The 22,289-nt window shown below is 40.1% G+C and overlaps 8 protein-coding genes across 8 annotated transcripts; 5 read left to right on the top strand and 3 right to left on the bottom strand.

Annotated features, from left to right (window-relative positions):
- Window positions 1-524: 524 nt before the first annotated feature.
- Window positions 525-2,431, bottom strand: BATDEDRAFT_25394 (uncharacterized protein; the record flags this gene model as incomplete). The annotated part of the gene is made up of 6 exons (XM_006679378.1): window positions 525-1,379; window positions 1,509-1,577; window positions 1,735-1,844; window positions 1,932-1,984; window positions 2,067-2,182; window positions 2,264-2,431. 6 exons carry the CDS (start codon window positions 2,429-2,431, stop codon window positions 525-527), a joined length of 1,371 nt encoding a protein of 456 aa, XP_006679441.1.
- Window positions 2,432-3,120: 689 nt separating this feature from the next.
- Window positions 3,121-5,410, top strand: BATDEDRAFT_16815 (uncharacterized protein). The gene is made up of 4 exons (XM_006679319.1): window positions 3,121-3,264; window positions 3,969-4,089; window positions 4,213-4,480; window positions 4,620-5,410. The coding sequence occupies exons 1-4, from the start codon at window positions 3,243-3,245 to the stop codon at window positions 5,394-5,396; spliced, it is 1,188 nt and encodes a 395-aa protein (XP_006679382.1). The 5' UTR covers window positions 3,121-3,242; the 3' UTR covers window positions 5,397-5,410.
- Window positions 5,411-5,805: 395 nt separating this feature from the next.
- Window positions 5,806-7,180, top strand: BATDEDRAFT_35226 (uncharacterized protein; the record flags this gene model as incomplete). The annotated part of the gene is made up of 3 exons (XM_006679485.1): window positions 5,806-6,166; window positions 6,339-6,484; window positions 6,578-7,180. The coding sequence occupies 3 exons, from the start codon at window positions 5,806-5,808 to the stop codon at window positions 7,178-7,180; spliced, it is 1,110 nt and encodes a 369-aa protein (XP_006679548.1).
- Window positions 7,181-7,418: 238 nt separating this feature from the next.
- Window positions 7,419-9,352, top strand: BATDEDRAFT_35225 (uncharacterized protein; the record flags this gene model as incomplete). The annotated part of the gene is made up of 3 exons (XM_006679484.1): window positions 7,419-7,503; window positions 7,589-7,904; window positions 8,014-9,352. 3 exons carry the CDS (start codon window positions 7,419-7,421, stop codon window positions 9,350-9,352), a joined length of 1,740 nt encoding a protein of 579 aa, XP_006679547.1.
- A 1,025-nt stretch (window positions 9,353-10,377) lies between these two features.
- On the top strand, window positions 10,378-12,865 carry BATDEDRAFT_35224 (uncharacterized protein). Its single transcript, XM_006679483.1, has 6 exons — window positions 10,378-10,556; window positions 10,857-10,972; window positions 11,299-11,479; window positions 11,564-11,653; window positions 11,752-11,876; window positions 11,967-12,865. The coding sequence occupies exons 1-6, from the start codon at window positions 10,388-10,390 to the stop codon at window positions 12,795-12,797; spliced, it is 1,512 nt and encodes a 503-aa protein (XP_006679546.1). The 5' UTR covers window positions 10,378-10,387; the 3' UTR covers window positions 12,798-12,865.
- Window positions 12,866-12,970: 105 nt separating this feature from the next.
- BATDEDRAFT_25389 (uncharacterized protein) lies at window positions 12,971-14,114 on the bottom strand (the record flags this gene model as incomplete). The annotated part of the gene is made up of 4 exons (XM_006679377.1): window positions 12,971-13,275; window positions 13,362-13,593; window positions 13,704-13,787; window positions 13,866-14,114. 4 exons carry the CDS (start codon window positions 14,112-14,114, stop codon window positions 12,971-12,973), a joined length of 870 nt encoding a protein of 289 aa, XP_006679440.1.
- An 872-nt stretch (window positions 14,115-14,986) lies between these two features.
- BATDEDRAFT_35223 (uncharacterized protein) lies at window positions 14,987-16,781 on the top strand (the record flags this gene model as incomplete). The annotated part of the gene is made up of 4 exons (XM_006679482.1): window positions 14,987-15,101; window positions 15,168-15,245; window positions 15,320-16,320; window positions 16,393-16,781. 4 exons carry the CDS (start codon window positions 14,987-14,989, stop codon window positions 16,726-16,728), a joined length of 1,530 nt encoding a protein of 509 aa, XP_006679545.1. The 3' UTR covers window positions 16,729-16,781.
- A 79-nt stretch (window positions 16,782-16,860) lies between these two features.
- On the bottom strand, window positions 16,861-21,531 carry BATDEDRAFT_16805 (ATP-binding cassette glutathione S-conjugate transporter YCF1). Its single transcript, XM_006679318.1, has 6 exons — window positions 21,253-21,531; window positions 21,035-21,144; window positions 20,752-20,950; window positions 20,585-20,660; window positions 20,424-20,503; window positions 16,861-20,340 (listed from the first exon to the last, which is right to left on the bottom strand). The coding sequence occupies exons 1-6, from the start codon at window positions 21,523-21,525 to the stop codon at window positions 16,885-16,887; spliced, it is 4,194 nt and encodes a 1,397-aa protein (XP_006679381.1). The 5' UTR covers window positions 21,526-21,531; the 3' UTR covers window positions 16,861-16,884.
- Between the last annotated feature and the right edge of the window lie 758 nt (window positions 21,532-22,289).

Genomic DNA, 22,289 nt, shown 5'->3' with positions numbered 1-22,289 from the left:
GCTTTGATGGATAATGGTGTGTTTGCTCTTGAATATGCGCTATTTGATGGAGAAATAGCTGGAGCGGGTTGATGTGGCTGCGTAACTATAGGAGTGGGTTGGTGTGGTATTGCATATTGGCTTGTGATATCGGATATGGATGAGGGTACTGTTGAATGGATATGTAAAAGGTAGTTGCTGGTTTGCATTTGATGATGGTCTTGTTTATAGATATTGGTAAACCCAGCAACGTTCTCGGACTCGAGTGAAATATTGAACAGAGCTTATCTGATGTAAAATATTCACCTTATACCCGAAAATCTAAAACCAATGATTCTACTCGGAACCATCTGCCATTCATGTGGATTGCTTTCATTTTAGTTGACTGAAACCGACAATCGTGCCGATTAATCTAATCCATAAATTCCATCTCTACATGGCAAAAATAATTGTTTAACATGGTATCTGACTCGAGATGTATAGGCAATAGCATGTAATTTATTGATAAGCATTATTTGAATCACTCGAGTCATCCACCTTCAGCATCACCAGCCTAGACTGCGAACTCTTTCTGCTGACTTGTTTTGTGGAGCCTTCATGAAATCAATCAGCTTTTTTCTAGGAGGCTGAACAAGTCCTCTAGGAACACCAGCCGAGTTGGGACCCACTATGATATTTCGGCGCGATGGTGATGGACTAATTACACCAGCAACAGCCTTGACAGTATTCGTAGCGCTCGGTGCTTCAGGATTGTATGGCTCAGAAGTATTTTTCTCCAAACAAGCCAAATGTCCGACACTATTCATTAGCTGAACAGATCCCTCCCATTCATAGTCGCCATCCGGTTTGTGAGATTTGGAAATTCTGAACTGATACATGGACGCATTTTTCGGGAACCCAATGTCTGTTTTACCCTCAACAGTGAATTTCATATCTTCCAACAAGTATTTAAAAAGTTGTTCAATCCAGCCGCCATGGGATACTAAAAGGATGTGTCTTTGCTTCATCTTGGGAATGGATGGCATATTTTCAACTTGTAATGATGCCGACTCGTCTGATTTGCTTACTGGAGCGGCATGACTGCGTGTCAATAAGCTTTTAGTCAATGGCTCGCAGACTTGGCCTGGAATAGCCGATGCAATGGCTGATTTATACACAGCGGCTGCATTAGCTTCGGTGGTATTCAAATTTAATGAATGAGCAAACATGGCCGTCATAATCTTTTCATGGGGTTGAACGAGATGGCGAGAGAGTAATGCACCGTAAAAGTTGATCACTCGATTACGAAAATCAGCAGGTCGTTCTCCTTTACGACCAACTACATCCTCAAAGTGCTTGTCTTCTTTTTTCAAAATGCTCTTGACTTTAGGCCAAGATAATCCTGTAAGCTCGCCCAGATTCTATTAAATTAGATTTGATTCAGAAAAAGTACAAATATGAGCTGATTGCATTATCTTTGATCCAGTTTCAGTTGATATTGAATCCATGTTTAATGTATACGCTTTTATCTTTAGAAAACAAAAGCATACCATTTCTCGAAGTCGCTCGTCTTTGACAACTGGAGCTTCTGGATGATACTTTGCAATCTCGACCGCCATCTAAATTCAAAAATAATCATGTCATCGTTTCAAAAGATTAGAGGTATGAAATATCAGCTTTAAAAAGAGAGTGCTTATATAAGCTTTTACATAAAACTGGCTGCATTCATTACAATAGTACTAGAATCTAGTCATATTATTGATCCAGAAAACAAACCTGATTTGCTCTAGACAGATCACTACAATAAATATAATCGAGTTGATATTTACGAAGTCTCCAGGCCAGCGCATTTGATTGCTGAATACCCGTACTATTCATTGGATGATCTATGATTACACAAACAAGGCAGATACGTGCTTAATAAAACATCAAGTCCTGATTGCATAATTGTTTCAAACCAAAATAGGCATTACCAGATTGTCCTTGCAAAACTCGTGGAACCTTTCTGTTTAATTCAGTCTCGCCACTAATGTAATTGTATTGGTCAATAGCTATTAGACATTCACTTATTGGATAACGGAATGGTTGGAATGGCTTTGCACACTTACTGCCGAACTATAGTAACGAACAGACATACTCGTTTTGAATTGGTGTTTGACATGAGAACAAACAAGAAACCGGATAAATAAAGTATAAAACTAAAGATCTCAAGTGACTTTAAATACTAATGGTTGTGTAATTACTCTAAATGCTATTATTACAGTGCGTGTGGGAGAGTACTATCCACACTATCTTGCTACAACACCCTCCATAGCAAAGCTATTGTTTTCGCGATGCGCTCCTGGCCAAAGTATTTCCATATTTGGCGCAAGACATGGATAAATCCCAATCTCCTGATATCACCCACACTTGTTGTTAGATCAGCGTCAACCATTCTACCAAACCCTACTTGCTTATTGTTGCGTAGTTTCATTTCGTATTCTATAAACACGAGTCTATCTTTTACAACGCATGACTATAATGCTCAACACTTGCATTCACGTAAGATACAACATTCAGTAAGGGAGTCGGTGTATAATAAACACCCAATCTTATGAGATGTTAGGCATCGATTTACAGATCAATATCATGCCTCTGAACTCGACAAAGCTACACATTCACTGATTTAACATGGCCTACCAATCGTTTAACAGCAGTGTCGCGAGGATAGTTTTATATTGTCTATTCTTGAACTCGGCGACAATCGAGTATAATAAAAATGGTTTTTACAGTGTGTGATGCCAGACACTGACTGTTTATCGGAATAGGAAACCACTGAATATTCAGCCATTTCTATTCTGAAGCAATTACTGCAAGATATACACGTTGCATGTTGTGAATATGGCAATGAATCCAAAGCACTGGCGCTTCAAATCAAAATATTTGCAACTTTCGAAATACCTAGTTTGCCACTTTCTAGACTCATCGTCACTACTCTACTTTAGGCTTGTCATCAGTAGGATATTCTACTGTCACCAGCTTGTGTTCTATATCAAACAACTCAGCACACAAACGACAGTCACGTGTTGATGTGGCATACAAAACGCAGCATTCTGGTTTGACCCCAGATATTCCATTTTTCACTATAGTATAATCCTAGCTGAAGGTGTGCATGCTCAATCACAGTTGATAAAAGGAATCATTGGCATCTACTGCTCCAGACATAATTGGGTACTTTGAATTCAGTATTGCTTTTCGACAGCATAGCTTCTAATTTCGCACCTCAGATACGTGGCATATATAAAATGAACCAATTGAGGACTTTTAGTAAGAGTGTATGAGTTTATTTAGTGTAACTGATACTAGTTTCTACTCAAATATAGTTCATCTTTACTCAAGAATAGCTTTACAAGCCATCCTGCTTTTTACTCCAAGTGAATTCTAGTGCATTCGACTTGGGGTTCAAATATTTCTTGTGCTTTCCTACTAGAAATTGACTGCTTTGTCAATTGCCATTCTTGATTCTTCAAAACACAATGTCCATCACATAATACTCAATCAAACTATAGTTTTGAACTGAGTTTATCCTTTTTGGTAGTCATACATTGTATAATCACCAGATTTATCCATTGCAGTCCAGATATGGAATTTGACTATTTTGATGTTGTCATCAAGCCTCACTTGTGTCCTAAAAACTCGGATATGTTCGCGCCTAGTTTAAGAGAACAATCCCACGAGTACAACTCTTGTTTCCGTGTCAATCATCAATACTACAATGTTTAGTTTGTACAAGAGCTAAAGATTGAACAAGTACTGAATTTACTAGAACTCGGATGGAAACATTTGTTTAGTTTTCTACACAAAAATCAGTGAGCTTTAATGAGTTCAGAAGACACAGTGCTGTTTAGTAAGATTGGCATCAATCCATAAGACTGGCTGCTTATCATGTATTTTGACACCCTTATTTAATACTCCATTTTACGTGAACACGAGTGTACAGGACTAACTCGACTTTTTTACATGTACACAAGATGACAAAAGGCAGTTTCAGCCATTTGATAGGATAAACGAGTCTCAAGAAACTCTGAACCAAACACAAACCGCAGCTACAAGGCATTTGAATTGGCTCAAGATTACCAAAGTAGCTATTCTGTAAGCCGGTTTTATGTCAAATCATTGTAACAATGTGCTTAATATGATTTTTATTCAATTTTATATGCAGATGCTAAACATAATTTACCTATACATTGCTTGATTAAAATCCCGATTCATTAGGATAGGCTCGTGGTTCACTGTCTCTATTTCATTGCATATGCTCAACAAATGGATGTTTTCAAAAGAGCATTTTGCATTTCCATTTCCAGTTTTTACAACAATGTTTCAAATGATTATTCAGTTTGGACTTTCAGGGCTTATCATGGTGACTGCTTTACCCAAACTACTACCAGACAAGATTCCACGCGCATATGATTACCTGACTATCGTGCTACCATGTGGTATAGCAACTGCACTTGATATTGGACTGTCAAACAGTAGTCTCAAGGTATGTAGTAAAAAAGTTTGAACCAAGATAAACAATGTTCAATGCACGGTTCATTTGTTTAAATTACATTATTTCGGTGGTTGTTGGATGCCATGACTTTTGTTCACGATTGCTAATATTGCTACTACCCAACATTTAGAGTATCACACTTTCATTTTACACCATGGTTAAAAGTGCCTCACCAGTGTTTGTTTTGTTATTTGCATTCATATTTGGATTCGAGCAGCCAAAGTTTTCAATGCTCGTTGCGATTCTGGTCATTGTCATGGGTGTATGGATTATGGTAGCCAACGAAACCAAATTTGACGCAGTGGGGTACACTGAGGCGCAGATTGCAACGATTATGTCTGGACTGCGGTGGACACTAACACAACTATTGCTACGAAGCACAACATTTGGAAAAGGAAACCCACTAGCCACAGCATTTTTAGTATCGCCAGCTGTAGCAGTGTCACTGTTTGTAGCATTCCTTATCATGGAGGGATTCAGTAGTTTGGCTGGTTCATTTCATTTTGCTACACCTGCAAGCATTTTTCAAATAGTTGGACTACTGTTTGTAAACGGCATGGCATCGTTTGCTGTGATCCTTTTGGAACTCAATGTTATTGCAGAAACATCAGTCGTGACTTTTTCAGTAGCAGGCATTTTTAAGGAGATTATTACAATTGCGGTGTCTGCATTCGCGTTTGGAGATAGATTCACTGGAAACGTATTGTTTGGACTTGCCGTAAGCATTGCTGGAATCGCAGGATACAACTATATTCGATTTAAAGAAGGTCAGCAGTGTGGTTCAAAAAAAGGACATGGTCCAGACACACCAGATACAGACCATACATGGCAGTTGCTATCGTCCTCGGACGATATGTATGATGTTGAATTAGAACTTGAGCTTCAACTTCAACTTCAAGCCAAATGAATACCCTTAGATTCAAATTTTATTTTTAACAGCTTGTTCTTTTGAACTAGAGCGCAACTGTATCTGTGATATGTTGGGATACAACTAAGATGAGTTTAGTTGACAAAAATACAATCCAATATCTGGATTGTAATGAATGAATCTGGTGATTGTACAGCGTATGGCTGTCAAAAAGGATAGTCTTGGTTCAAAACTATAGTTTGGTGTGTGCGTATCATATGATGTACGCTGTGTCAATTGAAGCAGCAGTACAATCAATTTGTAACAGAAAAGCGCATCAAATATTTAAATCATTGTCAATCCCAAGACAAAATGAAGTTGCCAAGATAATTACAAGCTTTATTTTACGTGAATACGACTGTAATTCAAGTGCGTTTTACCATACATTTGCTGCAATAATCCAGTATTCATGTCGCAACCATCTGCACCAGATTCATATAAACCGAATCAGCAACCTCTGCCTTCTGTTCTACCCGTGCTTAAAGTGATATCAACGCAGGCACGTTCAGCAGATGTTGTTTGGACCTACGGTAACCGTGACCCCAGATATCTATTCCCAGGTCTGACGTATCAAGTCTCAAAAGCTGAAGCCAATGCACTCAACTTTGAGGTTGCATATGAAGGCGAAGAGCCCATGTTTGTATTGACAGATCTTAAGCCTTTAACCAAGTATAAATTTAAACTGCGTATTACATTTACTAAATGGCTCGAGACTGGAAAAAAGGATATATGGAGCAAGACCTATTCAGAAGCAGAGGCTAGTACTACTGGTGAGTTTGTATTTAAAGCAATCTGATTCTATAGTCTAGTTGGGGAGCATTAAGGACTTGCTTTGTTTGGCTGCAAGTCCTCGGCTTCATTTGGTTTAATTCTATATAAATGGCGTTGTATTGTTCTAATCCATAAGACGCATTTTGATACGACTCAATATATATTCATTAGATGAGAGCACTGTAGTTAAGGCCACTGCCCAACTAACTCGTGCCATTATCGAGGCTGATGTTGCCAAATCAACCTCCATTCTCAACGAGCATGGACAGCAAATCTCGATGGAGTCTCGAGATAAAAATGGAAAAACCATCTTGATGGTAAATAGAATCTATTTTACGCAGCCAAGAATGAATGCTGCACAGTTGGTTTTAATCTTGGTATATTTTGATATTAAAACATGTTGACTTTAGCTTGCGTGTCAGTCTGGATCTGGTGAGATGGTTCGCCTGCTGCTCCAACGAGGTGCTTCTACCCATTCTACTACCAGGTCGGGCAAAACTGCTCTCTCCATAGCAGTCACATATGGCAGTATTAAAGCAGCCGAAGCTATACTCCAACACGATCCAGAGCAAGCAAAACTTGCCGATCTAGGCGGTTCAACCCCACTTATGTGGGCGGCAGAAAACGCATCTACAACTGTTCGTCATAGCGTAGCTATCCTTGAGCTTTTACTTCAACAAGGAGTTGATGTGAATCAAGAAGATCCACGTGGACATACTGCCTTTGATCGACTCTGCATCACATCTGGGAATGTTCGAGCTGCAAAAGCACTTATTTTAGCTGGCGCCAGAATTGTGCAGGAAGTAGACAAGAAGCATCCTATGACTTCTTTGATGAGTGCAGCTTTAAATGGACATTTAGAGCTTGTGAGAGAGTTGATGGAAAAGTATGGGTCAGATCCTACTGTACGTAGTGAGCATGGTGGGACGGCCAAGAGTTTTGCTGAAACAAATGGACATCGTGCTATTGTAAACATGATTGAAGAGCGACTGAGCATTACGAGCGAAGTTTAAGCACAATAAATGAATTCACGGTTGGATGTGTTTAAACGATTGTATTGAGTTTTGAGTTTTGATGATTGAGACCACAAACCCTCGTTATAAAGTGTAATTTTTTGTGGTATTAAATATTCCATCAAACCAAATAGTTGAATAGTTGTAATGACTCAAATGTGAGCAATTTTATCACGTGACATGTAAGCCACACTTGAAACTCTAAACTGGTTTCATTCCAACTTGTCAATACATTCGTATGGCGAGCCGTGTCGATTCAATTCAAGGTCTCAGTAGGCAAGACTCTATCATAACACTTCAAATTAATGAGTTGGAGACAGAGTGTAAGCAATCGATACTAGAATGTCTTTTCAATCATGGGGTTTTGAAACTGATTCGCTTTTGTACTCGACTGTCATTTAATACTAGATAATGGTCAATCCTCATCAAATAGCACTTTCGAGTCCAATGATTCACCTACCAATCGACTAGATCAAATGAGCCATCTAAAGAAACTGACGCAGGCTTTGTATGCCCGTGGGTTTTTGGATGGCATGTTTTCTGATATTACTGTCGAGGCATTGGGCCATAAATTTAAGCTTCATCGCATTGTTCTTGTGAGCAATTCGTATTTTGCTGGAATGCTCTCAAATAACTTTTGGATTGAGCAATCTCAGTCATCGATTTCAATTCAGTTTGACGATCCGAATATTACTGTGGAAGCGTTAACCGTCGTGTTCTCTAGGTAAGCATTGCTTGTCGTTTTGAAATGACAATACAATTGTTTAAACTGTTGGTACTATAGTACAAGTTTCATTTAAATGTCTAACAAGAACATGATTTGCTCATGATAGAATATATGGTCAGACTAAAATGTCGATTACAGCTGAAAATGCAAAGTCGCTTTTGGCCGCTGGTATATTTTTTGACGATCTTGATATTTGCCAACAAAGCATGCAGTTTATTATTTCAACCCTAGACGAGTCAAACATTATCGAGTACCTGATTTTCTGTGATGATTTTTCTTATGGAACATACTCTGATTCAGTGCTGAATACAATTGTCACGCAGCTATGCCATCGGGGATATACAGAGTTTTCTCAGTTGATGGAAAAACTTCCATTGCATTGGCTAGCTCGTATTGTTGGATCTGATTGCTTCATGTGTCCAGATGAATTCTCCCGATACGAGTTTTTGCGAGATGTTCTTTGTCGTCGCTCGGCCAATGACACCGAGTGGTCTAAAGTACAGCTCAGATCAGACACGGCTTGCAGCAATCATACGCTTGTTGAAAGCAACGCTTTAACAGATCTAGATGCTAATGTACCCAAAGGCTTTAGCGATGACGATTCTGATGACATACTTTGTGATGCAAGTATGGATTCTTCAAAGTCTACCACCAAAGACAAGGGTGAGGCATGCAACGAGCACAATCGCGACCATCTTTACGTCTTTGCAAATGCTATCCGATTCTGCCATCTCTCGTTTACTGAACTCAAAGCCATTAAAAAGGAAAGACATGTGCAGAATACCGTATTGGAGCGGGCCATTTGGAATCAGTTGGAGCTCGAGGATAAAATTGTTGGATCGTCGGCAGAGGATTTGGAGATTGGAAGTGTGACATTGGCAGACAAGGAGCCTATTCCTCATGATGATACTGATCGTATAGATGGACAGTTTTTAGTCAATGTCATCAAAGGGCCCATGTTTCCTTACAAGAACAGCACATCCCCACCATTTAGATTTGGCATCAAGTTTTCCAATTTACAGCATTTGGCGACCGGATCTAAACTGGTATCCAAGCGTGCTTATTATGCAGGATCGTACTGGCAAGTATATCTACAACAGATTTCCAAAAATGGATTGCCAAAGCTTGGGATATATTTACAACGGATATCACCCAATAGCGAGGGATGGGTTCAAGACGAATCTAAAGATGAATCAGAATCTTCTATAAAGCCTATTGCTTCTGCAGTACAAAGTGGTCGATATGAAGATAAACGGATTCAGGTGCGGACATGGTTTCAGCTGTATTGTTTCTTTCCCAACAAATGCTATACTTTGGAGAGCAAGCCAGATATTTTCAAGACCAATCAGTCATGGGGATGGCGTAGTCACAAACTGTATCGAGACGCAATGGATTCTGGACAAAAGGCATCATTTGAATGTGCGGTTGTCTTGTGCCATGTTTAAAATACAGATTGTTGGCTGAAAACCATCACTACTACACAATAAACAGATAGGTAATAGTACATGTATAACGTTGGCTATTTATATAACGTTACAAAGATATGCCGAATGGATTGAATGAATGGAGCCAAATGCTGCTATTTGAATACTTTTGCAGGAGTAGCCGGTTGTCTATTGAAACCAAACCTATAGAGAACTCCTAGTGCACCCATTGTTGCTCCGTTCAAGAAAGGAAATATAATCCAGCCTAAAATCTGTAAATGCATATTCCAGCATGCAACAAGAATCAGTAATGCAAGTAATGATGGAATGACAAGTCCATATTCAAAAAAACACAACTCACCACTTCGATAGTGTTGGTAAGGAGCTTTGGTGGTATAGCAGATAAACTAGACATGATTACCAACAGCTTGACAAGAAATTAAAATCGGCATTTTACAACTATATTCACGTAAAATATAGCACCAAGGGGATCAAACTATATTAACCATCATTTCATGAAATGATGGTTAGATGACAGTATTGTGTTTTGGTTTGTGGACAAAGTTGTATTCATTGATTGAACATGATTTTCCAATCGTTTAAACAGCAATGTCAAGTTATACACTATCCATAAACCCGCTGATAATTTAATAAATAGTCTGTACAATGTGCGATGCCAGACACCGAGTTAATAACCAATCTAATGGAAAGCACAGCAAATACTTTATTGCTTACTTTCAAGTAAAATAGACAATCATTACAATCTACAAATGCTTCATTTTACGTGAATAGTGTTGCAAGTCGATCAAGAATGGGCTGCTTCGCATGATTTTGATAAACTTGTGTTAGCATTCAGTTTTTAAACTATAATTGTGCTTTGAGTGGAATGCACGGCAGGAGCGAGTCAATTCATGTCGTGCATGGTTAGATTACATGACTAGATTGTCTGGTTGTGAGTTAGATTACGTGGCATTGAGCCAGCTAGTTGCGGGTCGTTGAATGTTTTGATTGATTTGATATTTGATTTCTTTCTTTGCGATATTTCAATCTTGAGCAATGTCAACTGTACCTGCATCTACTACCCATCAAAACAAACAATCTACCAGTCCTCCATATGCATGGGATCGAGGTCATATTCTGAACAACATTCTAGAGCATATTGGTGGAACTCCAGTTGTTCGAATCAATCGTATTGGTGTAGAGGAAGGATTGGAGTGCGAGTTGGGTGAGTTTACTCTTGAAATACATACTAGCAACAGTTTGAGTGCTACACCGCTTGTTATTACTCTGTTGTGGCTACCAATCCACTTTCATGCTACTTTTTTGGTTCACCATTCACAACTACTAATGAATGGTGCACATTCTCATTCCATCGAGGCTTATCCACTCTTTATTTTTTGATGTTCATTAAACTCTCTTGTATCCAACATTGATGTCGTGCAAGTAGAAAACCGGCTATATTATTTAATCCTCATTATGGTTTGGATTGCTCCAATTGCTAATATGAATTGATTGTGACTATTAGTGGCCAAGTGCGAGTTTTTTAATGCCGGTGGATCCGTAAAGGACAGAATTGGCTGCCGCATGGTCGAGTATGGAGAGATTGATGGAAAGCTTACTCCTGGAGCGACCATTATCGAGGTATGATGATGCTTTTGATTGCTCTATACATTGTAGAATTCGGATGATCTATTTTTATTACGGTCGTATTCACGTAAAATGGAGCACTTGTATTCATCCTACAATGACTGCTTTGAAATAAGCAATGGTTAAATATTTATTTTTTCTACCAGAATTTGACTGCTTGATTGGGTACTTTCAATTCATGTTTCAAACATGACAACAATCATTTCATGAGACTGGATGTCTATTATATATTTTGATTATTGGTGGTTCATTTTACGTGAATACGACGGCGACTACTTTATTCAAAATGCTTATTGATTGGATACTTTATTTTTGGATAGCCTACTTCTGGAAACACTGGTATTGGTTTGGCATTGGCTGCTGCTGTCAAAGGCTATCGTGCAGTTATTACCTTGCCAGAAAAAATGAGTCAAGAAAAGGTAGATGTTCTCAAAGCTTTGGGGGCAGAAATCATTCGTACACCTACAGAGGCTGCTTGGGATTCTCCTGACTCTCATATTGGTAAGAAGCGCATTGATGTCTAGTCATTTGCCGTGTTTAAATGCTATCGACCCAGCTTTTTATTAAGCAATTTTTAATTTCTAGGTGTTGCTAAGCGTTTGAACCATGAGATTCCCAACTCTTGGATTCCTGATCAGTACTCCAACATGAATAACCCTCTGGCCCATTACTACGGTATATTTTAGATTGATTGATCATATTGGTTTGGCCTTTTATCTGAACTCGCACTTGTTTAAAATCTAAATTATGCTAATCAAAGTTTTAAACTATAGGAACTGCGGAGGAAATCTATCAACAATGTGGAGGAAAGCTTGACATGCTTGTTGCTACTGTTGGTACTGGCGGTACTATTGCTGGTATTGGAAAGCGTCTCAAGGAGCTTATTCCCAATGTTCAGGTATGCATAAACAAGGCGTTGATTTTAAAGTATACGCTTGATTTGCTGTACTAGAATAATAACACTTGTTTTGAATTTTGTAAAATGCAGATTGTTGGTGTAGATCCATATGGCTCTATTTTGGCTCTTCCCGAATCTCTGAACCATGAAGGTGTGCATAGCTATCAGGTTGAGGGTATTGGCTACGATTTTGTTCCTCAAGTTCTTGATCGCCAATATGTTGATTCATGGATCAAGACCAATGACAAGGAGTCCTTTTTAATGGCACGTCGTCTGATCAAATCCGAAGGTCTTCTTTGCGGTGGCTCGTGTGGAGCTGCCATGGCTGGTGCTATTCAAGCTGCCAAGTCACTGAAAAAGGGTCAACGTTGCTTGGTTCTCTTTGCCGACTCTGTTCGTAACTACATGACGAAATTCCTTAATGATGACTGGATGAAAAAAATGGGTTACATTGATGAAAAAACCCAAAAGGAGGAGGATATAAAAAAGAGTCAATGGTGTGGTGCTACCATCAAGGATCTGAACCTCTCATCTGCCATCACTGTTCCTCAAAAAACACCCGTTTTGAAAGCCATTAAGTTGCTGCAGGATAACGGATTTGATCAGTTACCTGTTACCAGTGCTTCGGATTCTCTCCATTTGGTTGGACTGGTCACACTTGGTGGACTGCTGGCCAAAATTGCCAGTGGCCGAACAAAGGTGACGGATCCAGTTGAAAGCAGTATGTATGAGTTCCGTACTGCAAAAAAGTTTACCGAGGTCACTATAGATACACGTTTGGAGAGTCTGTCCAAGTTTTTCGAGTCCAACTCGTCGGCTGTTGTTACTTTCCGTGACTCGGATGGTGAGCTTCACGTTTCGTCTGTGGTGACCAAGGTTGATCTTCTTGCTTTTCTTGTCAAAAAGTCGAGCGTCATTTAAGCTCGATGACTACACACACGAATCGCCTTTTTTACCATGCTAATAAATGTCGAGTTGTTTGTACCATCTTTTATTTTTGCGAGGTTTTAGTTCATTTTATGAGGTAGTTTATCGACTAGATGTATAAATGCTGAATATATAATTTATCTGTCACGCAGTCTAAACCGACCAAGTCAAAACAAAGGTCGTTTGAATCCAGCAGGGTGTTTTGCATCTCGATCCACGCTTGTTTGAATGGATACATATGTAGCAACGATCTGGTGTTGCAGCACATATTTGTACAGAGGAATCAATACAGCAGCAACAATGACCCAACACGCAATATATTGTATCCAACCGTTTTTAAGGACTTGAAGGAGAGCAGGACGATAGACGATTCTGTCTTTGGGGATACGAACTTTGATGGTGATGGTAAAGGGATCGTTAGAGCCTCTCGGTGTTGACCAAATCGGCATAGGTGACACGAGCGTAGTCCGTACTATAAAAATACAATATACATTGACAAGAGTGTTATATGATGTCTAGGCTTAGTACAGCATTGGATTGAAATTGAGTTGAAGCTACCATCTTTATCTAGATAGTCGGACACGATACGTGGCCAAGTCAACGCGGCGTAATCGTTTCCGACAGCTTGAGTAAAGTTGATGGCGGGGTTTGTGAACATGTAGTCAACTTTGTCTTGCATAGGCCAACGTTGAATAAGCTGGAGGTCTCCATCAACGTACAAACTGTTTCCAGTGAGTGGAGAAGCGGTATCAATGAAGAACATGGATTGAGTATAGAAGCGGATCTGACTCTATTCAAGTTTAAAAACAAGATAAGCCAGCGAATCAATGACTAAAATGAGATGCATATACGAACCGATAATTGATATTGGAGACCTATAGCAAGTCGGACATGATTAACCTGCTCATCAGCACCCACTGGAACCGAGATATTGAATAATATTTGGTCATTAACACCGTCTGCATCGAAATCCACCATCCATGACTAAGACAATCAAATATTGAATAAAATGAGTCAGATCTGATATAAACATGACAGAATTATATCCAGACCACATTGTACCTTGATAGCAGCCATTCTCACAAAGGGATCCATGAATTGATTAAACAGCGCGTTGGTTGAGTACATGACAGTTATAGGAGCAGCAGTAGATGCAGATATTCCCTGAACGAGCAGTAGCAATTGTTGAGCGTAAACTACTTGAGGTTGTTCCCAATAGAATGATTCTTTAAGCCAGAAAGACCCACCCAAGTAGGCTAAGATAAACGGAAGAATTAAGAGAGTAGATATAAGGGATAGCCATAATAGCATAGCGCAAGAGAAACATGGCGTAGCGTAACTTTGTCTAGAAGCTGGCAGGGAGAATATTGTAGTAAGCATTCAGTGTAGATAGTTTATATATGAAACAGGAACGAAATCTAGAAATTTGATAAAATCCAGACAGTCGAGAAACCAAGTCAATGTAAGACGAGTCCATCACGACTACAGAATCAATTTAATTCTGTATAAAGCCGCATTCACGTAAAATATGATATTCATAACAGTGTTAATGTATCATAAACAGTCAATTTCATGGAATGACAGTTTACTGGACAATATTATGTCTAAGCTTTTAGTTGGGCTTTTCCTGGTGATCGACATGGAAGTAACATTGTTTTCTGAAACGTACAATGCCGTCTTTTAAACTAGAGCACAAACTATGTGATTTTAAAGTGTGCAAGGGTTTCTTGAAACAGCCAAATTTTAGATTTAAATTTAAATTTGGATTTAAATTGCAATGGATGAATCTGGGTTTAAACTTGGAGATCGTACAATGTACAGTGATGCCAAATGTGCCGAGGTTTAAAGATGATCACAGATCAAAACTACAGTATCATGAAGGATGCGTTCCAAACCAAGAGTGTTCATTGAAGAAGCAATTTATTACTATTAGGAAGGCGTAACGAACAACTGTTTTTATTTCAAAGCAACATGAATCAATACAAGTGTTTCGTCTTGCGTGAATATGGCAAGATGAAACAAGCGAGCTTGAAACAGCCAATCAGAAGTGGACACCTCGAGTGCAGCACACGAGCCATACGAGGGAGTTTCGAGGGAATTTAAGTACAAACGAGGGAGTGCCTTTTGTGCCGATTCGTTTGCTTAAAACGAAGGTTTTCAAGTCGTTTTCCAGTAACTTCAACATGAAGATCTTTCAGTTTGTTATTGCTGGACTTGCTGCATTGAGTTTAGTCTCTGCAGGAGACCCTGAACAGGACGATGTCATTCCACCCAGTGATGTTGTTGTCTTGACTTCTGGTACGTTTTTATGGTTTTGATTCTTGTTCTGAACTGATGTTAACCAACAGTTTGCTGGCTATCCAGACACTCACGATGCATTCATTGCTGAGCACCCCTTGACTCTGGTCGAGTATTTCGCTCCCTGGTGTCCACATTGCAAATGTAAGTCGGAATTGATCAACATGTCGATCTGTCGTTTATACATGTCTTCAAGTGTTTCTAATTCCTATTCACAGCACTTGCACCCGAGTATGCCAGTGCTGCTGCCGAGCTCAAAGAGCTCGATCCTCCTATTTCTATTGCTTCTGTTGACTGTACTACTGAAAACGTCATCTGTGACAAGCTGTCCATCCAAGGTTTCCCCACTCTCAAACTTTTCCGATCTGGTGTTGCTGACGATTACAAGGGTGAGCGTACCGCAAAATCTATTGTTACCACCATTAAGAAACAACTTCTTCCTGCCGTATCTGATGTTAGCCCCGAGTCGTTTGAAAACTTCATCATCTCTGAAAAGGTTGTCATTGTCGGCTTCTTTGATGAAAAGTCGGCTGCTGAGCGCAAGATCTTCACCGAAATTGCCAACGTCCAGCGTGATTCCTTCTTGTTTGGTGCTGCTGACGGTTCCAAGACCTTCAAGGGCCACAAACACACTACTCCTTCCATTGCCTTGTTCAAAAAGTTTGACGAGGGTCTTGCTGTTCTCTCTGAAGATCTTACTTCTGAAAACATCAAGGATTTCATTAGCAAAACTTCCATGCCCATCATGGACGAAGTCGGTCCCGACAACTACGAGTTCTATGTCAAGCGTGGTCTTCCTATCGGTTTCTTCTTCTACGGATCTGCTGAACAGCGTGAGCAAGTTGGTAAAGTGATTGAACCCGTTGCAAAGGAATTCGTTGGCAAGATCTCGTTTGTTTACCTCGATTCTGCAAAGTTTGGTGCACATGCTCCCAACTTGGCTCTCAAGGAAGAATGGCCCGCATTCGGTTTCCAGGATGGTCTTCGTAAGTGGCCTCTTGATCAGTCCAAACCCATCACAGAAGAAGCCGTTCGTGCTCTTGCTAAGGGTGTCTTGGATGGTTCTATTGCCTCGACTCTCAAGTCTGAGCCCGTTCCTGAAACTCAAGACGAACCTGTTATTACTGTTGTCGGTGACAGCTTTGACAAGATTGTCCTTGACACTAAAAAGGATGTTCTTCTCGAGCTCTATGCTCCATGGTGTGGACATTGCAAAAAGGTAAATACTCGAACAATCTTGTGCTCCATTCTGATTTAGATCTAACCATTATATTTGTAATTATCTTGCTAGCTTGTTCCTACATGGGACACACTTGCCAAAACCATCACCTCTGACAAGATTGTTATTGCCAAAATGGACGGCACCACCAACGATATCCCCCCCTCCACAAAGGTTGACCTTCAAGGTTTCCCCACTATTCTGCTTTTCAAGGCAGGTAGCAGTGAATTCATGACTTACCAGGGTGATCGTAGCCTCGCATCACTTTCTGCTTTCCTCAAGGAAAATGCTGTTCATGGATCTGAGGTGCCAGAGATTGACGATTCTGCAGAACAGGATCCTGATTTGCTGCACGAAGAATTGGATTTGGAGGAACTGGAGCCTGAGGTTGAAAGAGATGAACTCTAGATTGCAACTTGAAATCAACAAATGAAAACACTGGCTAGTATTAGTTTTATTACAAACCCTACTATGTACCCAATATGAGTTGTGAACAATATGGAGTTGATCCAGTCAAAAATATATCCAACCCGCTATTGAAACTCAAAAATTGCATTTATTCAACTATTTAGTCTGTCCTGCCTCTTGAGCCAACGAATAAAACATACTCTTGGTATTTTTTAGCAGTACTTTGGGAGAGTCAAATTCTGCAACGTGGCCATTGTCCAACACAAGAATCCGATCACTGTCCATGACAGTATTGATCCGATGTGCAATGGTCAACACCGTACACTCTTTAAACTCACGTCGGATGGTGTCTTGAATGAGATGATCCGTTTCTACATCGATGGCTGCGGTAGCTTCGTCGAGGATCAAGACACTGGTTTTACGAAGAAGTGCACGCGCAAGACAGATAAGTTGGCGTTGACCCACACTAAAGTTTTCTCCCTCTTGCTGGATTTTAAAGTCTAAACCTCCTTCAAGTGATGTAATGTGCTCTTTTAGATTGGCACATTCAAGACTCGTCCATAGCTCAGCGTCCGTTCGGGTCGAAAAGGGATCAAGGTTGTATCGCACACTTTCTGCAAACAATACTGGATCTTGTGGAATAATGGTCAGTCTTGATCGAAGACACGCTAATCCAAGGGTACTGATATCCAACCCATCAATGATTATGGATCCCTCACTGGCTTCAATAAGGCGAAACAGTGACAGGGTGAGTGATGATTTTCCTGCACCCGTTCGTCCCACAATTCCAATCTTTTCATGTGGGCGAACATTAAAAGATATGTTTTTCAAAACTAGACCCAGCTCCGCCCTGTATCGTGTAGAATAGTTTTTAAACTCAATGTTGCCATGCTGGGGCCATGCTGGAGGTGGAGTCGTCGCTTCGATTTCATAAGGTGCTTCCTTTTTTAAATCCACATATTCTTTAATTCGCTCGACCGACACAATATTCGTTTCAATCTCACATGACTGTCGTACCATCCAGTTCAAAGATTGAGTCACACCAAGCGAGTAGGACAACATCAACCCAATGGTTCCGGCAGAAATTGACGTATGGAAATAAATTGCCATCACACCAAACAGTGCCGACCCAAACACAATCAATGCACCAATAAACTCAAGACGAACAGCTAGCCATCGGTTTGAACTCACACTGGGATAAAAGGCTCGCTGATTATAATCCAGTCGCTCCTCATTCATGTCAATAAATCTCAATTCCTGCTTGTAAGCGCGAATCGATGAAACACCATTGAGAGTTTCTTGAAAGTGAGAATAGACTGGGGATCTAGATGTAGACTCGAGTCGCTTAAGTTCACGAGACGTCGATAAGTAGAAACGCTGAAAGTAGCGGTAAAGTGCGCCAAGTGGGATCGCAAATAAGATAAATAACGGACTGCCAATGGCATTCACAGCAAGGACACTAATGACACCAAACATGGTTCGAAAGTACCCTTGAAAAGTGCGAGGAAGCACTTCATCAACAGTGTATTGATCTTTGGAAAACCGATTCAAAATACGTCCAAGTGGAGTTGTATCAAAAAATGATTGTGGAAGTCGCACTATACAGTTCAGCATTTGCTCATGAAGAACACGAGCAGCACGAATACCACAAAACACCCATACAAATATCACTTGGCCAACAACAGAAATACTTGAAACAAGTCCAATAGCACCATATCCAACGAGCCAAGCAAATACGTCTCCACGATCTTGCATTATCATCATAAGAGACTCGGCGCGATCGTTCACATTGGCCCACCAGGAAAGGTACACATTTTGAAACACAGACAATCCCTGAGATAGAATGGCCAACATAAGAAAGGCAGCTACAGCATACATGTTGCACGATTTGGCGTAAGCCAAGTAAACGCTTAGATTGACAGAGCCCTTTGCCGAGTCTTCAGTAGAAATAATCTTGGTACCAATAGCAGAAGAAATCGTCTTGGTAGAGCCATTAGTGGATGCAGGATACAATTTAGAGCCTCGATCATCGTCATTCTTAACAGTAGTAGCATGAGCATCCGCATCCTTTTCATCATTTAAAACCTCGTCTTCTTTTTTATCAAGTGAACCCACTACAGTGTCAACAGCCAGTTCGGTATCCAAAAGCTCCAAAGATGGATCACTTTCCTTACGCTTGCCATAATCCCTCATCAAAGCATAGAATGGACCTGGCTGTGACATCAAGGAAGTGAACGTGCCAACAGCTGTAATACAGCCACGTGCAATGTGAATGATTTCGTCCGTCTCGCTCAAAAGATGAACGCTGTGAGTAACAAACACCCTTGCCTTGTTCTTTAGTATGCCCTGTTTACCAATTACATGATCGAATATGTGTCGGCCGACATGAGCATCCACAGCAGACAAGGGATCATCGAAAAGATAAATGTCAGCATCGGCATACACAGCGCGAGCAATAGAGATGCGCTGTTTCTGGCCACCCGACAAGTTAATGCCACGTTCACCAATTTCAGTTGCATCTTTACCGGGAAGCATATTCAAATCAGGTCGAAGTCCACACGCATCAATTGTATCATTGTACAGTTTATCGTCATAGTGTCGACCAAACAAAATATTCTCGCGAAATGTAGCATTCATAATCCAAGCAGTCTGAGGAACATATGCAGTCAAACCACGAACAGTCACCATTCCACTAGTCTTGTACATTTCGCCCAAAATAGCAGAAATAATGGACGACTTTCCAGACCCAACATTGCCAACAATAGCAAGAAGAGTGTTTTCACGAACAGATATGGAGATATCATTCAACGTATTCTCATTTTCAGCCAGCCAAGCAAAGCTGCCCTGGCAGATGGATACGCGCTCAATATTAGACTGGTCAGTGAAAGGAGGTACCAGCTCGTAATTAACAGCAGATTCGTCAAGTTCCTCGCTCATCAAAAACGTGTAAAGCCGTGAAAATGAAATAGAAGCTTCAACTGTTGCACTTATAACACTTGGAAAAATACTCAGAGGAAACTGCAACAGATTGAAAAGCGATAGCGACACAAACACTCTAGTAGAAGTCAATGGCTCTTCAGAAAGGTAGCTGAAAAGAGCAAAACTAGTGAATGAAACCAAAAATGGCGTGCATGACCAGGTGAATGATTGAACAGCAGAAAGATACCCAATTTGTTTCAAAGTGGTGAGCTCTGCCTCACGAATAGAAAAAATCTTTTTCAAAAAAGAATTTTCCCAGGCATAAAGTTTGATTACTTTGATCCCATTTAAAAGCTCGTCCATTAATCTTGTACGAGAATCCTTGTTTGTCATTTGACGCTTTCCAAGTGCACGCGATCTTGTAGCCAGATATCCATTAACGGGGATCATCAACACCATCACAGCAACACCACCAAAAATAGACGGACCAAGTGTGTCGTACAGAAAATAAACTGCCATTGAGATCTGGAACGGACCAGACCACAGCATATGCAAATAGGTGCACAAGTCTGAAAGTCGCGATGCATCAACAGCCATCAGATTAGAAATTTCACCATTAGTAGAAGATTGGCGTGCTTTACTCGATAATCTCAAGGACTTGCGATAGATGGCTGTAACAATGGACGAACGAATCTAAATATCAGAGTAAGCATGATGTTAATAAAGACCAAGGTTTAGCACCATCACGACAATGTGATTTTCAATCAAAAACATACGCGCATTCCGGTGATAAGACAAACGTGAAAGTATTGATGTAGCAAAACAGTTTGCAGAAGCGCAATGCCAAGCATAGAAACTATTTATACAAGAGTCAGAGACTATATTTAGTTGCTGTTGAGCATCAATAAAAACAGTTGATTTTTATATAAATACTCACATGCAATGATAAACCCACGATACATTGGGATAGGAGGAGTTGTGCTTTCTACAGAATAGCTACTAGCAAATTCCATCTAGAATCAGCAGAGTAGATGCAAGGTCAGTTATAATGACCATCAAGCTGTTTTTCAAATGCAAATCGATTGGTATGATCAAGATAGTTACCATTTGGTGAAGAAACTGCGGCTGTACAAACCCAAGAATGTCCTGACATCCTTTGAAAATAGCCGAAGACAAAAACACTGGACCAAAGGCTTTAGCTACAGCACGAAGCAAAGACGGAGATCTTTTTGTAAGCTGCTTGGTCCATGTCTTTTGGAATGCTTCGGAGTTGTAGTTTCCAGTGTCAGTTTTTTTGAGATTCCTGAATCAACCGAGTCGCAATAGGAAATTAGTATAATGCAAGTTGAAGTAGTATGAATTGATGAGATGACAGAAAAAAGTGTACCATAGATCGTCCATATCCAAGTCTTTGGTATATCCAAGACGCATCAAAGGATCCATCCATTGAAATGTCAAACGCGAGAAGATATTGGCAGTAGCTTCAGGACTTGCATTCTAATTAAAGCATTAGATCCACAAAGTATGTTTAGAATGCAAGTATTAAGCAATAGACAATAGTAATAAAGAATACAGAAAAGCATAATTTAGAATACATACAATGACATCATCCAAACTGAGATAGTAACTCTGAGGTTTGGGAAGGTTTTCGAAAACAAACACAAAAAGAGAAAAGACAACGGATGAAGCAATGAAACCAAAATGAACAGGTCTAGGATAGTAGATTTGCAAAAGAATGCAAGTTCGAAGAGCAATCAAGTTGGTGATCAACGAGCCCAGCCAAAAAAAGAGCAAAACGGAAGAAGAAAGACGAGAGTAAAAGTGTTCGTAATGGTGCAAAGCAGCAGCGAGTAAATAAATGATACAGCTTGAACCCATGGCGACAGAAAGATAAGGCTCGGCGGGATGAGTGCGATCACCTTGTAAGACCAAAAAATTGATCAAAGCCAAACCAGCCAGAATAAAGCAGGAACCTAGTTTAGCAGAATAAACGAAGCCCACAGGAGCAACGAATGCAGGACGAGATACAAGTTTCCAAAGACGAGGAGCACCGAATGCAATGAGCAATACTTTTGGGATGCTTTCAATGAAGCTTTACGAATGCAAGACATTCAAGCAGAGTAGAATGAATCAGCGCGATGATGGAGAACATGAGCGATACAGAAAGCATTGAAAGTTTACTTACATGCTCTCATAGCAAGGAGTAAAATCAAAGACTCTTGTCAGTGACCAAGGACCCTAACACAGTCATAAGAATGAGTATTGAATTCATAGTCAAGATCGACAAGGTTGAATCCCAACAGATTTGAAGAGTGGAATCTAACAAGAGCCAAGAGTTGGAATTACCCATCCTTCAGCATCCTTGCATAGATACGAATAGTCGGTTGAATTCTGTTTATAAGTTGAAGCAGACAGTAGTATTGATACAGTACTGTTCAAGACTTGCTGAAGCATGATATCCGGTTGCAGTTGAAAATAAAACTAAGCGAATATCAACACAATGTCATAAAATGTCAATTTCCAATTCGTCTTGCTTTTTAACTGATTTTTATAAAACAAATGTTTAAAGCAATATTCACAATGAATCTGTTGGAATAAGAACAGCAGTTTCAGTCACTTTTAATGAGAGCGTGTTGGATTGT

The sequence above is a fragment of the Batrachochytrium dendrobatidis genome (assembly GCF_000203795.2).
Source record: "Batrachochytrium dendrobatidis JAM81 unplaced genomic scaffold BATDEscaffold_7, whole genome shotgun sequence".
Lineage (NCBI taxonomy): Eukaryota > Fungi > Chytridiomycota > Chytridiomycetes > Rhizophydiales > Batrachochytrium > Batrachochytrium dendrobatidis.
The sequence above is the reverse complement of the archived record's forward strand: the minus strand, read 5'-3'. Positions and strand labels throughout refer to the sequence as shown.

Bases quoted from the DNA above. Each gene is read 5' to 3' on its own strand.
- BATDEDRAFT_16815 (XM_006679319.1), top strand. From the start codon at position 3,243: ATGAACCAATTGAGGACTTTTA. The intron at 3,265-3,968 runs GTAAGAGTGTAT...CATGTACACAAG, and splicing joins GAACCAATTGAGGACTTTTA to ATGACAAAAGGCAGTTTCAG. The intron at 4,481-4,619 runs GTATGTAGTAAA...CCCAACATTTAG, and splicing joins TGTCAAACAGTAGTCTCAAG to AGTATCACACTTTCATTTTA.
- BATDEDRAFT_35224 (XM_006679483.1), top strand. From the start codon at position 10,388: ATGTCAACTGTACCTGCATCTACTACCCATCAAAACAAACAATCTACC. The intron at 10,557-10,856 runs GTGAGTTTACTC...TGTGACTATTAG, and splicing joins AGGATTGGAGTGCGAGTTGG to TGGCCAAGTGCGAGTTTTTT. The intron at 10,973-11,298 runs GTATGATGATGC...ATTTTTGGATAG, and splicing joins CTGGAGCGACCATTATCGAG to CCTACTTCTGGAAACACTGG.
- BATDEDRAFT_16805 (XM_006679318.1), bottom strand. From the start codon at position 21,525: ATGGGTTCAAGCTGTATCATTTATTTACTCGCTGCTGCTTTGCACCAT. The intron at 21,145-21,252 runs GTCATTGTATGT...TGCTTTAATTAG, and splicing joins ACTATCTCAGTTTGGATGAT to AATGCAAGTCCTGAAGCTAC. The intron at 20,661-20,751 runs GTAACTATCTTG...TGCTGATTCTAG, and splicing joins CGCAGTTTCTTCACCAAATG to ATGGAATTTGCTAGTAGCTA.